The sequence below is a fragment of the Macaca nemestrina genome, chromosome 2 (genome assembly GCF_043159975.1).
Source record: "Macaca nemestrina isolate mMacNem1 chromosome 2, mMacNem.hap1, whole genome shotgun sequence".
Lineage (NCBI taxonomy): Eukaryota > Metazoa > Chordata > Mammalia > Primates > Cercopithecidae > Macaca > Macaca nemestrina.
The window spans coordinates 77,296,734-77,315,603 of NC_092126.1; the positions used below are offsets into that span (position 1 = coordinate 77,296,734).

Consider the following 18,870-nt stretch of genomic DNA (forward strand, 5'->3'; position numbering starts at 1 on the left):
TAATGTAACAATGGAAAAGTTAACAATCTAAAATGTTTTATATTGCACTATAAGAGATCATTGGACAAATTAAATGAAAAGTATCTCTCTGTGATAAGAGAAAACAAACTTTGTACTTACTCATGCAAAAGGGGTCGAATAACAGTGCCACCATTAGCATGAATTTCATGCATTTGTGTGTAGAAATAGGGCAATAAGGTGTATCTAATATTTAGAATATTCCTTGACATTTCAGCAAAAGTTTCATTCCAGGAAGCGGGATCTTGTCTCTGAAACAAAGCAAAATAACATAGTTATAAACTTTTGTCTTTGTTTAAATCATAATATTCATATTTGAAGAACTAAAAAGAAATGATATTAATTTATTGTCATGTGCTATGTACTTTCTCCCCAAAATATTATGCAATAATATTTCTGTCACATGATAAAGAGAAAAGGTACACAATATTTTAATAAGATAAATTCAAATTAAGTCCATGGCTTGTTAGTTTAAGTGAACATATCCAGAGAAAAGTTCACATTTTAATAGATGACAAATATATTGTCAATTAGGTGATAGTCAGTGTTAGAGTGATAGGTATAGGAGAGAAATGGAATGATACGTTATCCAAAGTGAATTGAAATAAACACAGACAAGCAGAGCAAATGATGGTGACCACGTACATTGTGGGTCCTCAGGAGAAATGAACAGATTGTGGTACTAAACTGATAGAAGAGAAGGCATAAATTTGAATGAAAGGAAAGAACATGCCTGAGTATTCTCTGGAATGCACACTCCAGCTCAAAAGACTAAAATTTTTAGTCTAAGATTTAGAGTGGAAGGTTGAAAGTCTACAAAAAAATTCTTGCACATATTAGTTTAAAAATAATAGGCAAGAAAAGTTATTACTATTTTATATTTTGATTTGCACCAGGGGAATAAACAAGGCTACCACAAAGCTCGAGGTAACATTTAAATGTTTTTCATTGACATCAGCATGACTGGGGCCCTTTATAGTTGTGTCATATCGATGATGATTCCAATTTTTCTGTATTTTCAGGAGCAAGAAAGTTTGAATGAAAATTTACTGTCATAGCTGTTATATGCAGTATTAGAATACAGAAAACCTTGAAAGTAAAAATGATCCAAGAACTATAAAACTATATGTGATCTTATTACTGATATTTCCAAAGTAAAAGAAGAAGAAAAAAGGCAAAAATCATTATCTGTTGCTTATTGACCTCATTGATATAATTTTAGTTTTAACATGTTGATACACAAGCATCTAATTATAAACCATACAATTCGAGTAATACATTTCAACAGTTCATTTGTACCAACTCATAGTTAAACTTAAGTAGAGGTTTCTGTCCTCTAGATTTTTATTTAGAAATACTTCCTCAGTCATTTCCTCCTTCTGCATTTGAATTTTCCTCAAACACTCCAACCACATTACAATCTTTGGGTATTTTACTTTGTTCCTTCCATGTGGAATTCTCCGTATATTTATATTGGTTATTGTTCCCCACACCCATCTCTGTTCTAGTATTTCTTCATTTAATATGTTTCTGAGCACTTTTCCTAAAGCAGAATCTCTGTAAAACTCCATCACTTTAGCTTAATATATTTTTCCCTTATAGACATTTATTTGTATCTGACCTATTACATATATAATGGTCTATTATTTATATCCCTTTTTAGAATATATAAATCATTGGAGCAAGGACTTGGTAAATATGAAATGGTATACTCTCAATAAAGCATCTCTGTCCAAGCTTTCATTGATTCATGCTCTACTTTCCCAGTATTACAGCTTTCTAAATTGCATTATTGACAGCAGATTTTCCTGTTGAGATATTGCTGTGTCATCAAGTTATGTCTCTATTGTCCAACTTTCAAATTCTTTCAAAATGTGGTTCCATTCTGCCTACAATCCTTGTATTTCAGCATTTTCTAAAATAAATCCTACTGTATTTCTACCCACCTTTCCAGTAGGGGGGCCATATGGATTTCACAGCATATCATGAGCTCTGCCATTTATTTACTATAGGCAGAACACATCTTTTAAAGCCCAGCTCTGTCTTTAACCTTTCCATCATGTGCATTTTGCTAATTTATCATTTCTCTGCATTTCTTCACTGAAAATCAGCATCATGAAATTTAGTGCTTATTTAGATATTGGCTCTAACTGTTCATAATTTTCCATAATTTTTAGAGGAGGGTGAGGATTGTTACTCACACTCCAACTTCATATAGGCCCTGGTGTCTGTTGCTCTCCAGTTACTCAAAAAAAGTTCCTCCAGAGAATTTCCTCACTACTCCAAAATTATATATAACATCAATAAATATGCCAGCTAAATAGGCCATGTACACTAAAGTATAATGAAGAGTAGCCCAAGTAAGAAAATATTGAAAGTAAATGTAGTAATTACATACCCTAGTATTTGCAATGTTGTGATTCCTTGAGTATGGATAAAATGCTCCAAGTTGCATCCAGCGGGTACAGAGATGATAATCTGAGTTGTTGAAGAAACCACAGATGTCTGCTCCAGTCTAAAATACATTGCTATATTTAGTTAAATTTGAATAGTTTATGAATATTTATAATTTATGAAGATAAAAGGAATAAAACTACTTACATATGATATTCCAAAGAGACTAAATTCCATCATACCTACAAAAGTTAGAAAATATATCTTAGAAAGTTATTATTTCATGTATTTTAATATTGGTTTTTATTTCTACTTATGAAGATGTTCTCTTTTTAATATCAACATCCAAACATGAAACATTTTTCAGATTATGAATGTAATTATCTCATAATGCTTCTCATAATGCTAATACATTTTGACTTTGTAGCATTAGTGATATTTACAAAAATGAGATACTATAAGCTTCCTTGACACTTGCCAGGCGACATATTCAGAGAACAAATACATTATGAACACATTATACTGTGAGAAGGAAGTGGTGTCCACAGTTTCATTTTTGAAAATAAAGATGCTATTTCTGCAGTCATTTAACTATAGGTCTTATTGAACTATAGGTTAAATTTATTTCAGACTATCATTTGAAACAAATTGAATCATCCTTATTAAACAAAATCCTCTAAGGAGTAATCAATTCTATAAAATAGAATGAATATGATTTCTGAGTTCTTATTTTAAAGGAATATTTCTAAGAATTAATTGTTTTCCTTGAATTTATTTATCAACAGTGAAAAAATTTTAAGACTAAACATAGAGCACAAAAGTATCTATTTCCCTATTAAAATGATAATGTCTTATTTAGCACTTATTCAATTATTGTCACAAATTTCTTTTCAAATTTGCTTCGAAATGTTTCATTTTTTAGCATCTATCAGTGATTTATATTCCCTAGAATCTAGAATCCTTTAAATTTTAGTTTCAGAAGTACATTTGCAAGTGTATTATTTAGTAACTTGCTTGTCACAGGGGTTTTGTGTACCGATTATTTTGTCACCCAGATACTAAGCATAGTGCTTGACAGATTGTTACTCAATCCTCACCCTCCTCTCACACTCCAACTTCATATAGGCCCTGGTGTCTGTTGTTCCCTTCTTTGTGTCCATGTGTACACAGTGTTTAGTTCCCAGTTATAAGTGAGAACATGTGGTATTTTGTTTTCTGTTCCTGTGTTAGTTTGCTTAAGATAATGGCCTCCAGCTCCATCCAGGTCCCTGCAAAGGCCATGATCTCGTTTTTTATGGCTGTATAGTATTCCATGGTGTATAGGTACCACATTTTCTTTATTCAGTCTACCATTCATGGGCATTTAGGCTGATTCTATGTCTTTGGTGAATAGTGAATTGGTGAATTCCATGTCTTTGATGAAGAATGTCTTTTGTGAATAGTATTGTAATGAACCTTCCTGTGCATGTCTTTGTGATAGGATAATTTCTATTCCTCTGGGTATATAACCACTAATGGGATTTTTGGGTTGAATGGTCATTCTGCTTTTAGCTCTTTGAGGAATTGTCACACCGCTTTTCACAATGGTTTAATTAATTCACAATACCACCAACAGTATATGTGTCAGCTTTTCTCAACAACCTTGACAGCATCTGTTATTTTTTGACTTTTCAGTAATAGCCATGAAATCTAGAATTTCTAGTCATTTTTCTTTATTGACTGTAGATGTTATCTTTGCCAGCTCCTGCCCTTTTCGGCAAGGAATCTGAGGCCAAAAACAATGGCAGTATTTCCTCAAAATAAACTAGTTGGAGATCATTAGTTTCTGCACAGCACCCTCATCCAACTTCCTGGCCCACTGTCTTTTTCTGATGCTCTATGCCATAAAGTATGATGTGAAGAACAAAATTCTGAGGACTTACAAATTTTATGACCTAGCATCAGCAAAGGTGAATATCTAATAGAAAACACAAAATAATAATAAAGATGGTGACTTTCACTTACCAATGATTGATTTGTCCATGTTGTCCCATCGTGCATAGTTGTCTCCAAGCCAATGTCCTCCCCATCGTCCACCAGTAGGATATGTGGAACGAGAAATTACAATCCCTCTTTTTCCCGTTGTCCTCTGCAATGCACTAATATAGTGGAGAAGTATTTTTGAGTTTTTACACGAGATATTTTCTCCAAATATATCTACTTATGACTACTTTGTAAAAAAAATAGTGATCCGTGGTGCTTATATTGTCTCTTATTACAACTGGCTGTTGATAAGTTTGTCTTCTCTCATTAAACTATAAAATCCTCAGAAGCATAAAGGACATCTTTTTCCCTTCCAACATTTACCAGAGTGACATGCAGGTATTAAGAGGCCTTTATATATTCCTTCAATGAATACAAGTTAAATCAACTATTAATTGAATGAAATCAACAAATTCATCACATCAAGGTTTTATTTTACTTTAATGTATTTTTAATAAAGGCCTATGCTCTAATTATTCGTTGCTCCAATCCTTCTCAACTGTAACATATCAACACTTAATGTACATATTACTGTGCAGAGAATGCCTACTATCATACTCTTTGCTTTAAAGGGTTAATTTGATGAGAACAAAGTATTCTTGGGTCTTAAAACTAAAAATAATTGATCTATTTCAAGTGTAGAATCTATTGGAAGTAAGATCTTCTCAACAGAATGGGTTGTGTAAATGAAATCATATGATTTATTTCCCTTCTCAGTCTTTGGAAAATTAATTTCATGACATGCATGTTAAAATATGTTCTAGTTTTAGAAAAAAAGCAATAATTATTTTATATCATCTGCATCTATTTTCCTCTATCTCCCTTTTTCTCCCTCTGTCTTTCTCTCTGACTGAACACTGAGATTACATTATAAGAGTATTAATAACATTTTACTCTAATATTAGTTGGAAATAAAAATTTTATTTTTATATTACTCAAATAATTTGAACATGAATTAAAGCTACAGAACTATCTTAGAAGAAGATACCACAAAGACATAATCAGGCGGACTTTACTGGGCACTAACACATTATCAACAGCATTGAATCATTTCCTTGTTACTGCTGGATCCCAGTGTTTGTATATATATAAAGCCCCTTCCATGACACCGTGAGATTCCTAAAATCAAGCACGATACTTTAGTCTTCCTTGCAGCCCTTATATCTAATACAATTCTTGGCATGTAAGCTCAAGAAATTTTGGAATTAACAAATGTCTCAAGTCAAAAGTACAGGAAACTAAACATGTATTAAACAGACATAATATATTAAAACCATCGTTTGCTAATAAAGGCAATATTATGTTAGTCAACTTAAAACTTTCTACTTCTAAATTGTCACTCTTTAGAAGACCAAAAAAAAGAAAATGATCTTCACTGCTTTATTTTTTCATAACAAATATAAAAGTGCCATTTAGGAATATTAATCTTTTAAATATACACTACATGCATTTTTTGAAATTTAATAAGAAATAAATATATAATATGAAGAGTAATAATTGGTGATAATTCTATAAATTTATATGAAAATGTATTTTTGGAGTTTAGTTTGCAAACAAAATTTTGTTTAATATAAAAATTATTTACAAGGACAGGGTTGTCACAAATTCTTAATGTGTTCATATGCAAGAAAATTACGTTTCTGAAGAATTTCTTTTTTTTCTCTATTATATACCTTACACTTGCAAAAATTATTTACTGATGCTTTAAATTAACAGCTGAATATATGCTTTCTCAGGTTTCTGATTGATAAGGATACTACATAAAGTAGTTTCACACAATGGGTACAAAGTTATAGTTAGATAGGAAAAATAAATTTAGCAAAGTGACCATAATATATTGTATATTTCAGAATAGCTAAAAGAATTTAAAATTTTCTCACTACAAATAAATGATAAATATCTGAGAAGATAAAAAGCTAATTAGTCTTATTTGATCATTTCACACTGTATAATGTGTGAAAACATCACAATGTGCTCCATATTTACTATTGTTAATTGTAAATTAAAACTATAAAATAAATGAAGTATTTTCATAATAATTTTCTCTTAAGGGTATTCTAACCTCTTATATAAGAGGAATCTCCTCTGTAAACCCTCACACAGAATATTTATTTGGCACCACTAAAGATATAAATTTCAAACATGGTAAATATATTATAATTATTTCCAACATTGTTTCAATTTTACAAATTGCTCAGTCACAATTAACTTAGTTTAAGTTATTCTTGAGAAACACCTTTAAGCCAGAGAGCTTGTTCTTTGTTACCACTTGACATTGGAGAGTTCAGCTTATAGGAAAGAGATATTTTTGTTGTGTGTTTATTATTGCCTACATGAGCATTTTCTTGAAATATATTTTAAAAATTAGAATATATCTTTGATTATTATAAAACAGTTTTTTATAGAAGTAAAACAATTTAGAAACTCTACATGTATATTACAAAAATGAAATATGTGAAGAGAATATTAAATTTAAAAATTTTAAACATATTTTTAAGCTTCCAACAATAAATGAGTATCTTTATTTTAGTCATAGTTTCTAAAAGAAAATGTTAAATTAATTAACTTGACTATTATCTTTAATTACTGATGAAATCAATTTATAAACATTTTCCAAACACTTCTATCTCATGACTGGATGGTGTTAAATTATTTTAGAATATAGACTGGTGTATAGTAGAGAAACGAAATTATTACAGAATTGTTATCCTCAATTTTATGAAAACAACTGTTTGAAAAATCAAGGATATATTATTGAATTATTTTTGAAGGCAATATATTTAGTATTATGTATTTAGTATTTATTAGAAATATATATTTCCCAATTCACATTTCAAATAGTCACCATTAGATCAGAAAATGTAATATCTGTTTTAACTTTGAAATTGGATAACAAGTATTTTGTACGTTAAAATATTTTCGTCGCGTTTTAGTGTATAATAAATTAGTGAAATTTGAAATTTCCTTTAGTAAGAAGACAATGTGAAAGACTATATAATGGAAAGAGTTTTATAGATTCATATCTCAAATTTTACATTTTGATATACAAACTGTATCAATGTTCCATTCATCTATATCATTCAGAATCTAATGTCTAGAAGACATGCATTTACTATCTGGTCTGGAGATGTACAGCTGATTAATAGAAAGTTACAGCTATAACTAAAGTAACTTCTACGTTAGTGAAGAGGTGAGGTATACTGTGTTTGTTTTTCATAGACTAGTTTTTATTAAAAAAAAAAATACAAGAGACCACTTCCTATAGTTTACAATTCCCCCACTTCAAAAAGACACTCTTATTTTTTCCAGAAAGTTACATTAAATATAGCAAAGCAATGTAATTTTCCAAGTTGCAAATTATCCCCATTTATAGGAATATCTGCAAAAATAATTTATAACTATTGACTTTTTCCATTCCATTCTATGATTATAAAACTCTTGGGCACTTATTTAAAAATTATATATTTAAACACAACCTAAGCATTCAGAGAGAGTCAAAGACATTTAATTTTCCAAGTCCCCTCTAATGAATAGTGTGTACTAATCCCTAACATCTTTAAAGCTATTGGTAAAAATGAAAATATATGTGTAGTTACATAATCCTTGAATATTTGTCTGAAATTTAAACCCATAATTTAAAGTAGATTTTTAAATGTATTTCTTTCTACATTTGAAGAATAGGCTTTATTTCAGTACAACATTGAATTTTAAATTACAAGAGACAAGAGCAACTGAAGACTCAAAACTTTTGGTGTGGGATTTCTATATGAAGTTTTTTCTATTTGCCATTGGTGTCCATGATTCTTTCTGTAAAACTATTTGCAGTTTCTCAAGCTGATTAAATCCCATTTCTGAATCCATGCAATCTCTTCTTTTGTTGGGTTTCTTGTTTGTTTCATGTTAAGTGAAAGAGCACAGTATGTCAAGAAATAACTAAATGTCAAATATGTGGCAGTTTGTAAGACAGAAAATATGTCACTAAAAACCAAAATGCTGTGGTCTGTATAACTTGAGAAAAAAAAGTGTGTTTATAATTTGTTCAGTTTTCCTCAATGATAAACAGAAAGACTTTACTCTTTATAATTTGTTTACATGTAACATGTACCTTATTTATAGTATTCTTTTACATTTGTCAAGGTCTTTATACATGTGATTAATAATTAGTCTCTAAAATTTTCTGAGTTCAACACTTTTTTGTAACTGAAAAAATTAAAATATTAAGAAAGTATCTGAAACATGAAAAATTTAAGACTGTATAAATTAGGCTACTTAATACTTAATCCAATTAATCTGCTCAATTTAAGTAATGTGGTTGAAACTTGCACTGAAAAATTTTATGAACAAGAGCAAAATTAGCACTAATAAGTATATGTATATTGATTTCATTTTCAAGGATATTCTATGGAAGATTGTGCTGACTTCCTCCTCATAATTTTACTTAAAAGTAGAAAGGGACCTCACATATGTTTTAAATATCTCTGCATATGGACAATTTGGAAATTTACCTGTATCTACCTTGAACTTATCAAAACAACTTTGATACCTGTGATTATAACAGGATAATGATGAATTTATTTAAATTTACTAAGCATCCACAATGTGTCAGGAACCATGTTTGACTCTGTAATGTGCTTCAGAAGTATACTTATTTCCTGTCTTCTGTGGAGAGGAATTATTTTTTTCAATTTTTGTTAAGCTACGTAGTTTCAACTCAAAGCACATAATTTTTGCCAATGAGATCATCAATTTTAAATATTTTGTTCTTTTTAATGTCTACAGTTTTAGTTAAAGTAAATTTAGCTGTTGATAATTATGCCCCAATATTGTGTTCCAGAAGGACTAATCAAAAGTAATATTTGTCCCAATAAAAAGGCATTGTTAAATGCCAGTTTGTTCACTCTTAAAATAACTTAGTGTTTTATTTTTGGATTTGGTGAACAAGTGAATTTTTGGTAATACATTCATCTATTCTGAGTTGATTAAGAGTTAATTGCTAGAAATAAGATAAGTAGGTTTTACTAAGCGAGAAATGTTATCCATACTCTTTACTTCAAAATGCTTTTAATTCTTTTATCAACTTCAGTTATTTGTTAGAACAGAAGTTTTCAACCCTGTGTGCTCATTAGAACTGCCTGGAAAAATTTTAAATATTCAGATGCTTAGGTTATGAAAGAGAACAATTAAATAATAATTTATTTAAAAATCACAAGCCTTCTGGTAATTGCAAGTGAAAAAAATACAACAGATATGCAAAATATAAAAAAACAAGAAATCAAATAACACTAGAGAAAAAGGAAATAGGAAGAAATGAAAGAGGAATGAGAAGACAATTAAACAACCAGAAAACAAATAACAAATGATCGGAGTTATGTCCTCACTTATCAGTAATGAAATTGAATATAAATGGACTAAACGCTCCAATCAAAAGACACAGAGTGACTGAACAGATTAAAAATAAAGACTTAATGAAACAGTCAACAAAGTGAAAAGATAAACCACAGAATGGGAGAAAATATTTGCAAAATACTCATTTGACAAGGGATTAATGACCAGAATATATAAGGAGCTCAAACAACTCTATAGGAAAAACTATTAATATTCTGATTTAAAAATGGGCAAAATATTTGAATAGGCATTTCTCTAAAGAAGATATACAAATGGAAAACAGGCATATGAAAAGGTGCTCAACATCATTGATCATCAGAGAAATGCAAATCACAACTACAATGAGATATCATCTCACCCTAGTTAAAACGGCTTTTATCCAAAAGACAGCCAGTAACAAATGCTGTGGAAGCTGTGGAGAAAAGGAAAAGCTCTTTCACTGTTGGTGAGAATGTAAATTCATACGACCATTGTGAAGAGCAGTTTGAAGTTTCCCAAAGAACTAAAAATACAGCTACTATATAATCCAGCAGTCCTGCTGCTGAATATGCATCCAAAAGAAAGATATATCAAAATGATATCTGCCGTCCTATGTTTATTACAGCACTGTTCACAATAGTCAAGTTCGGAAGCAACTTTAGTGTCCATCAACAGATGATTAGATAAAGTAAATACGGTACATATATACAATGGAGTAATGCAGCTATCAAAAAGAATAAAATTGTGTCACTGGCAATGACATGTGTGAAACTGGAAGTCATTAAATGTTAAATGAATTAAGTCAGACACAGAGAGACAAACTTCACCTGTTCTCACTTACTGTGGGTGCAAAAATTTTAAAAACACACAACACTGAAATCATGTATATAGACAGTAGAAGGATGGTTACCAGAAGCTACGAAGGGTTGTGTGGGGGTGAGGGGAAAGCAAGTGTTATGGTTTGGCTTTGTGATTCCACCAAATCTCATCAGGGATTGCAATCCCCACCTGCCAAGGGAACCTGGTGGGAGGTGATTGCATCATGGGGGTGGTTTCCCCATGCTGTTCTTGTAATAGTGAGTGAGTTCTCATGGGAGCTGATGCTTTTAAAGTATGGCAGTTCTCCTGTCACTATCTCTGTCTCCTAAAGTCATGTAAGATGCACCTTGCTTCCCCTTCACATTCTGCCATGATTGTACGTTTCCTGAAGACTCTCCAGCCATGCAGAACTGTGAGTCAATTCAACCTCTTTAAATTGCCCAGTTTTTAAATAAACATCTTTAAATTACCCAGTCTCAGGTAGTATCTTTATGGAAGAGGGATAATAGACTAATACAGCAGGGATGGTTAATGGGTACTATATATACATATATGTATATATAGTTAGAAAGAATGAATAATATATAGTATTTGATAGCACAACAGGATGATAGTCAATAATAGTTTAATTGTATACTTAAAAAAAAAAACTAAAAGTTTAATGGGATTGTTTATAACACAAAGGATAAATGCTTGAGGGGATAAATACTTCTGTTTTCCATGACGTGATTATTGTGTGTTGCATGTTTGTATCAAAGTATATCACTTACCCAATATATATGCACACCTACTATGTGCACGTGACACTTTAAAAAAAAAATCTAAAACTTAAGAAGAAAATCTCCAAGTGATTATAATGAGTAGTTAAAAGCCGGGGATCTACAACTGTGGTGTCTAATATGGTAGCCACTAATTATTATTTCATATGTAATTATTTTATATTACTTAATTAAAATTAAATAAATTTTAAATTCTATTCCTGAGTCATACTAGACATATTGTTCAATGGCCATGTATGGCTGGTGAGTACCACATTGGCACCCAGGATTATAGAAGATTTCTATGTATTTATTTATTTTTTCAGCCAGGTTCTTGTTTTGTTGCCCAGGCTGGAATGCAGTGGTAGGAGCACAGCTCACTGCAGCCTCAACTTCCTAGGCCCAAGTGATCCGCCTGTCTCAGCCCACCAAAGTTTTGGGATTACAAGCATAAGCTACTGTGCCTGGCCAGAAAATTTCAATTGTTGCAAAACTTGTGTTGGAAAGTGTTGATAAAGAATTGATTTTCAGTGAATGGTCTGTATTCCATCATCATTGGCCTTACATAAATGTTTGTTAAAAATGCAGATAATTAGTATGATCATTAATATTTCAGAAGTTCAAGATCATTAAAAATGCTCTTATTTACTAATAATAAATTTATTTATTTTGTGTTTTTATTTTTATTTTGAAACAGAGTCTTGCTCTGTTGCCATGCTGGAGTGCAATGGCACAATCTCGGCTCACTGCAACCTATGCTGCCCAGGTTCAAGCGATTCTTGTGCCTCAGCCTCCCGAGTAACTGGGACCACAGCTCTGCACCACCACTCCTGGCTAATTTTTCGTATTTTTAGCAGAGATGGAGTTTTACCATGTTGGCCAGGCTGGTCTTGAACTCCTGGTCTCAAGTGATCTGCCCGCCTCGGCCTCCCAAAGTGCTGGGATTACAGGCGTGAGACACTGTGCCTGGCCTGATAATGAATTCAAATAACAAATTTAGGCAAACATTTGGTGCTTTATGTGTTAATGACATCAAATTATATGTTATTAATTCATTTACTAACATTATTAGTATTATTTATTGAGCACCTACAATTTGCCAGACACTATAATGGGTACATAATGAGGAACAAAAGACAAATGGTCTAGGATTTATTTTGGGATAGTATAAAAATTAGAATAATAACAATAAAGATATTTAGATAAATTAGATAGAAAGAAACACAATTTTTCTAAATTCTATGAAGGAAGAAGTTACAGAGAACAATTGGAAAGTAAAGAGATACAAGAGAAGATTGTTGGGATGGTTAAAATGATAGCATTAAATATAAGATCCAAAGAATAGAAGAGTCCGAGGGGATAATTCAGAACATTGCTTACTCAGAAGTAGGTTTCATTTGTGACCATCCATAGAGATTGTGAACATCGTAATGCAAAACTGATGTTCCATCACTAAGAATCTGCTCAGTTTCCATGCACATTGTTCTGAAATGTAATCCATCGGTTCTTTTTGTGAGTTCTGGAAAGAATCAATGAAAAAATATTAATGTGTTATACAGTTCCCTACAATGAAACGTGTAACTCATAATTATGTATTCTTTGGCAAAGATATTAATCAGTGTTTTATAATAGCTATTTATATTTTAACCATGGGTATACTTTGTATGAGTTAATTATAAACTTAAATGGTCTGAAATTGTAACTGAATTACATGAATTAATAAAAACCTGGAAAATAAGTACACTCCTCAATGTCTACTCTTTCTAGTGCATTTAGATGGAAAACACTGATTAGAGTCTTATTAAAAATTCACTTGGTATCATAAAGCCCAGAATTTAAGGGCTAGGCAAATGTTATAACACTGCCTTTTGATTCACTTTTTCTCAGTTTAAGATTTTTTTCCAGAGTTTTGCCATCACTTTATATGCTAATAGTTTGCGACGTTTTCTGCCTGCATAAGAGAATGATGATGAATATGAAACATCACATTAATCTTCATTTCCTTCTATGTCAAAGGTAAACAGAGAAGTGTTAGTATTCTTTCCCTTATCCTTAGTAAAGAAACACTTAAAAAAAATCCTTTCAAAATAATTTCATTTGTTTATCTTAAAGAGTATTTAACATTTTTGAATTTGGGAAAATTATTAAGCCAACCAAAATAACAAATTCAAACAAATTTAGAATTGTGCTTGAGTAGATAACATATATTTGTAGATTTTTTTTTTCTCAAAATAGTGTTAAACAATATTGGTAATGGGTTAAGGTGTGGTCCAGTGTGTGGGTGGGTAGTGAAAATTGGGTGTGTAAATCCTAATCCCTACATTCTATATATATCTAACATATATATATGTTTATATTATATACCTATTAAATAATAATAACATGATAATATCAAAGGCATACCAACAATATTGTACCTGGGAAATAAGGTGGATAATTTAGTTTGTCATTTCTGCATTGATTAATAGTTGTTCCATTTACAAAACTTGATGGCTCATTCATATCCTTAAAAAAAAGACGACAGAGAAAGGTAAACAAAAAATAAATTTACAACATATATTCTGAAAAGAGCTAGTTCAAAAAGTAAGTAGGTTGGCATATTTGAACAATGTTACATATACTCACTATCCTAAACAAACAAAATTATAAAACATCTCAATTATATTAGTTTATCTCGTTCGCTTTTTTCAGTTTCCTTTTGAAAAATAAAATGTTCTATTTTCTCTGTATTATTCATTATACCTATAAAAAGGTTTATTTTCATATTTTTAAGACCTAGCTTTATAATAGTATGTGCCTTATCATCTCCTTCCCCTCCACTCCTGCCCTGAGCCTGATACCAATTGCTTTTACTGCTAAAACTACAAGATATATTAATAGTTTACAAATGCAGATAATTTCAAGAAGTATCACCATTGAGCACATATCTCAGAATCTCAGTAGTCATATATAAAAGAATCATGATCTAAATAAATAAGTAAGCTACCATTTAAAATGGATTGCCTCCACCTGAAAACAGATAATTTTCTCTGGATCCAGATGTCATTCTCAGGAATATACTTAAGAGAATCCCTTTTAGTATACCAATTGATACATGTAATAAACATAGATGTTCCATGAATTTTTTAAACAAAATATATGCTTTATAAGATCTTATAGCCACAAAATTTCCACATGGTGACAGCTGTATAAAGCTTTCTTCAATTTCAAAAATAAGTAAATTAACGCTTTACCCTGGAAAAATCAACAAATTAAAAAATTTCACCTCCAGAAACAGAAATATATTACATCACATTTTCTGTATTAAGCACTTACTTGTAGCAAAGTAAGTTATTTTTTGCTATCTCAAAAATATATTAATAAAAATTTTACTACTAACATTTTAAGGTTACATCAAAAAAGAAACTTTAAAAGACAATGTTACCAAATTTAAGAACTTTTTATTTCTTATACAAAGGACTAATAGTTATTTAAGCCTGAGACTTATTCCTATATTAGGTAAAAGTAAAATAAATGTTTACAAGTATTTATTAATATATATAATAAGAGGGTATTTTGCTTTTTGAATTTTGCAAATTGAAAAAGTCCAGGAAATAGCATCCGTACACATAAATTTAATTTTTAAAACTGTAGCAGTCCTTTGCATAAGAAAATTCTATGGCGGAAAAAAGTGGACTAGTTTTCAAATAAAATATTTTATTGACATTATTTGAGCCAAGTATGAATTTTGCATAATCACTGTACAACAAATAACTTAAAACGTAGATTGTTCAAAGTTGACTTACAATCCACAAACCATCAAACTTCATCTTTTCATTGTAAAAGTCCACAATTTCTCTGGCCCACCACTCTGCTGTGGAAGTCCTGAAGAAATCTGGAAAAGCTACATGAGCTCTGGAAGCCTGTAAAACCAAAATTTAGACTCACATTTGGAAAGTCTTAAGAGAGATTATATCCATATAAATCTAAATGTATCTGGCAGATTCACAAGTCATGTATGACTGATAATGAAGGCAATTGACATCAACCTTAATTACATAAATGTATGTGGTTTCTTCCTCATCACTTTAATAAAGAGGGACGTCAGTGGAGAGAATAGAGCCGTCTTGGGATCCTATGTGAATTATAAAGGAACAGTTCAGAACCCACAAAAGCATCTTTTTAGTGCTTCCTAGAGTAATGGGGAAGCTTTTTTTTTCACTATTACTGTAGAGTCCATACTTCAGGTTTACCTTTATGGAGCACAATGAAAGAGCAAAGGGCCATAGTAAAGCCTGTTTTTATACAGCTTCCTCACTTCCCAGAACCATCTCACAACCCTAATCAACTGCTTCTTTTTCATCTTTCACTTCTAATCCTTTTCATCCCAGCAGAGAGGAGGTGTTTTATTCCAGTCTCTACTAAGAATATTCCCTACTTGCCAGTTGAAACATATAAGTTCCAGTGTCAGAGTAACCGTGCCTTAGCAAAAGATTGACCTGCAGCTAAGTTAATTGGATATGTCTCAAAAACATGACATGACAACCTGGATGCTTTTTTGGCACATGTTAAGATTCTGTTGTAATTGCCTTAACAGTCTTCTCCATGAACAGGATATCGGAGGACATAAAGGAAATGCACAGAGTGGGGAATATAGAGATTTACAAAATATGTATGATGGATTTTTTTTTTTTTTTTTTTTTTTTTTTTTTTTTTTTTTTTTAGGTTGAGTTTTGCTCTTGTTGCCCAGGCTAGAGTGCAATGGCATGACCTCAGCTCACTACAACCTCTGTCTCCCACGCTCAAGCGATTATCCTGCCTCAGCCTCCAGAGTAGCTGGGATTACAGATGCCCCCGACCACACCTGTCTAATTTTTTGTATTTTTAGTAAAGACGGGGTTTTACCATGTTGGTCAGGCTGGTCTCAAACTCCTGACCTCAGGTGATCTACACCCCTCGGCCTCCCAAAGTGCTGGGATTACAGGCATGAGCCACTGTGCCTGGCCTCTGATGAATATTTTTAAGAGTAGAAAGAGATTTACTTTTATCATCTTACCCATTAATTACATTTTACTCATAAGGACAGAAGGCTTGGTGGGATTATATTGAATATTTTCTATGCAAGAATCTCCCTTATGATAATTAACAACAAATGGTAGCGCCAGATCTTGTTTATTAATTTTCACTTTTCTGCTCTTTACATAATTCATTTTTTTTTTTTTTTTAGTTTAACTTATTCTATTAGGTGGCTGCTTCTATCCCTTAAATAAAAGCATTGATTATATCCAGAAAATCAGTCAGGTACATGTAATCCAACATTCTTGATACCTTTTGTGGAAGAGAATCCGAAAAGATTCTGCATAAGCCATTCTACATAAATTGACACTGTCCTCTAATACCTATATAAAAATGGATGCTTTTCTCTCTAGTGGTACACAATATTACTCAAGAATAGTTGGCAGAACCCAAGTTGAAATAACACTTTTTCCTCAATGACAAAGTTTAGTAGGTTCAATTATTTGACTCTGTTTTGGAAGTAGTTTGGGGTAAGTTTTAAGCTCCCAAATTTTTTACACTTACCTAAACTTGTATAATTTAATGATTATAAATTCATCTGGCTAAAAGAAGGATCACCAGCTCTTAGTTTTGTTGACATTTTTCTATTCATTTTGTATTTTTCTTTTAATTTTTACTCCTCTAATCCTTATTCTCTTCCCTCTGCTAACTTTAAGTTTATTCTTTTTCTACTTCATTGAGAGGTAATGCTAGGTTATTTATTAGAGATTTTTATTATTTTTAATGTGGGTGTTTCTTGTCATACATTTCCCTCTTAGTACTGCTTTTGCTGCGTCCCAGAAATATTTTTGCTATGTTGTATTTTTATTTTTCTTTGTCTGAAGAAATTTTCTAATTCTCTTTTGATCTTTTCTTTGTTCCACTGGATGTTCAAAAGTGTGTTGTTTAATTTCCACGTATTTGTGAATTAATTTATTTCCTCTCTTTTTCTGATTTCTAGTTTAATTTCATTGTGACTGGAAAAGATAAATGGTATGTTTTCTATCTTCTTACAATTTTTAAGGCTTATGACTTAACCTGTGATCGCTCTTAGAAAATGTTCTATGGGCACTTGAGAAGAATGTATATATGGCTGCTTTTGAGTGGAAAGTTCTATGTATGTCTGTTAAGTCCATTTTGCCTACAATGTTGTTAAAGACTGCTGTTTCATTGTTGATTTGCTCTCTGGTTGTTCTATTTATTATTGAAAGTGTGGTAACAAAGTCTTCAAACATTATTACATTGCTATTTCTCATTTCAGTTCTGTTAATGTTTGCTTTAAATATTTAAGTGTTTTAATGTTGGGTGCATGTATTTATAATCATTGTATCTTCCTAATGAATTGACCCTTTTGTCATTCTATAATGACCTCTTTTGTCTTTTGTGACAGTCATTGACTTAAAATTTATTTTCTCTGATATAACTATAGCCACTCCTGTTCCCTTTTGGTTATCATTTGCATTTAGTATCTTAGTTATTCCTTTTGCTTTCAAGAATGAATGTTTAGGATATTATACTGAGTAAAATAAACCAGTAACAGAAAGACAAATGTTGTATGACTCAACTTACATGAAGTATCTAAAACAGTTAAACTCATAAAACATAGGGTAGAATGGTAGTTGCCCAGGACTGTAAGTGGAGGGAAATAAGGGCTTGCTAAGAAACAGGCATAAAATCTCAATTATGCAAGGTAAATAAATTCTAGAGATCTGCAGCACAACATTGCCCCCATATTTTACAATGATTTATTATATGCATAAACATTTATTAAGATGGTAGGTCTCATGTTGAGTGTTATTACTGTAATAACTTTTTTTTTTCTTTTTCTTTTCTTTTTTTTTTTTTTTTGGTTGCCCAGGCTGGAGTATAGTGGCGTGATCTAGGCTCACTGCAAGCTCCACCTCCCAGGTTAACACCATTTTCCTGCCTCAGTCTCCCAAGTAGCTGAGACTACAGGCTCCTGCCACCACAACTGGTTAATTTTTTTTTTTTTTTTTTTTTTTTTTTTTTTTTTGTATTTTTAGTAGAGATGGGGTTTCACCATGTTAGCCAGGATGGTCTCAAACTCCTGATCTCATGATCCACCTGCCTTGGCCTCCCAAAGTGCTGGGATTATAGGCATGAGTCACCATGCCAGGGCATAATTTTTAAAATAAAAGAAGGAATGCTTGGATTAAATAAAGCAAAATATAAAATTGCTTAATAGGCTGACTTATACTTTGTTATTGAGGAAAATTAGGTAAATTTGATCTAAATATGGTCTGATATAGATAACTTAAAATGGCCATCTATTTTTAAAGAAAAGAATTCAAATTGAGTTAATGATTAAAATAATGAAGTCTAAGTTTTGAATTTCTTTTCATTATATAGTTAACCAAAGTAAAACTTACATTAACAGCTTCATCTTCAGTTAGAGTTTTATCTATTGTTATATTGGGCAAATCTGGCCAAACCTACAAGA

The 18,870-nt window shown here is 31.3% G+C and overlaps 1 protein-coding gene across 1 annotated transcript in view; it reads right to left on the reverse strand.

The window, feature by feature from the left end:
* LOC105466450 (sucrase-isomaltase) overlaps positions 1-18,870 on the reverse strand; it is a 98,923-nt gene that overhangs the window by 15,106 nt on the left and 64,947 nt on the right. The window contains exons 33-40 of the mRNA XM_011715428.2: positions 18,800-18,862; positions 15,161-15,277; positions 13,793-13,880; positions 12,756-12,894; positions 4,417-4,550; positions 2,620-2,654; positions 2,417-2,533; positions 121-269 (exon numbers count right to left, since the gene is read on the reverse strand). Of these exons, the coding sequence (XP_011713730.2) occupies positions 121-269; positions 2,417-2,533; positions 2,620-2,654; positions 4,417-4,550; positions 12,756-12,894; positions 13,793-13,880; positions 15,161-15,277; positions 18,800-18,862 (842 nt within the window). The remainder of the gene's footprint in view (positions 1-120; positions 270-2,416; positions 2,534-2,619; positions 2,655-4,416; positions 4,551-12,755; positions 12,895-13,792; positions 13,881-15,160; positions 15,278-18,799; positions 18,863-18,870) is intronic.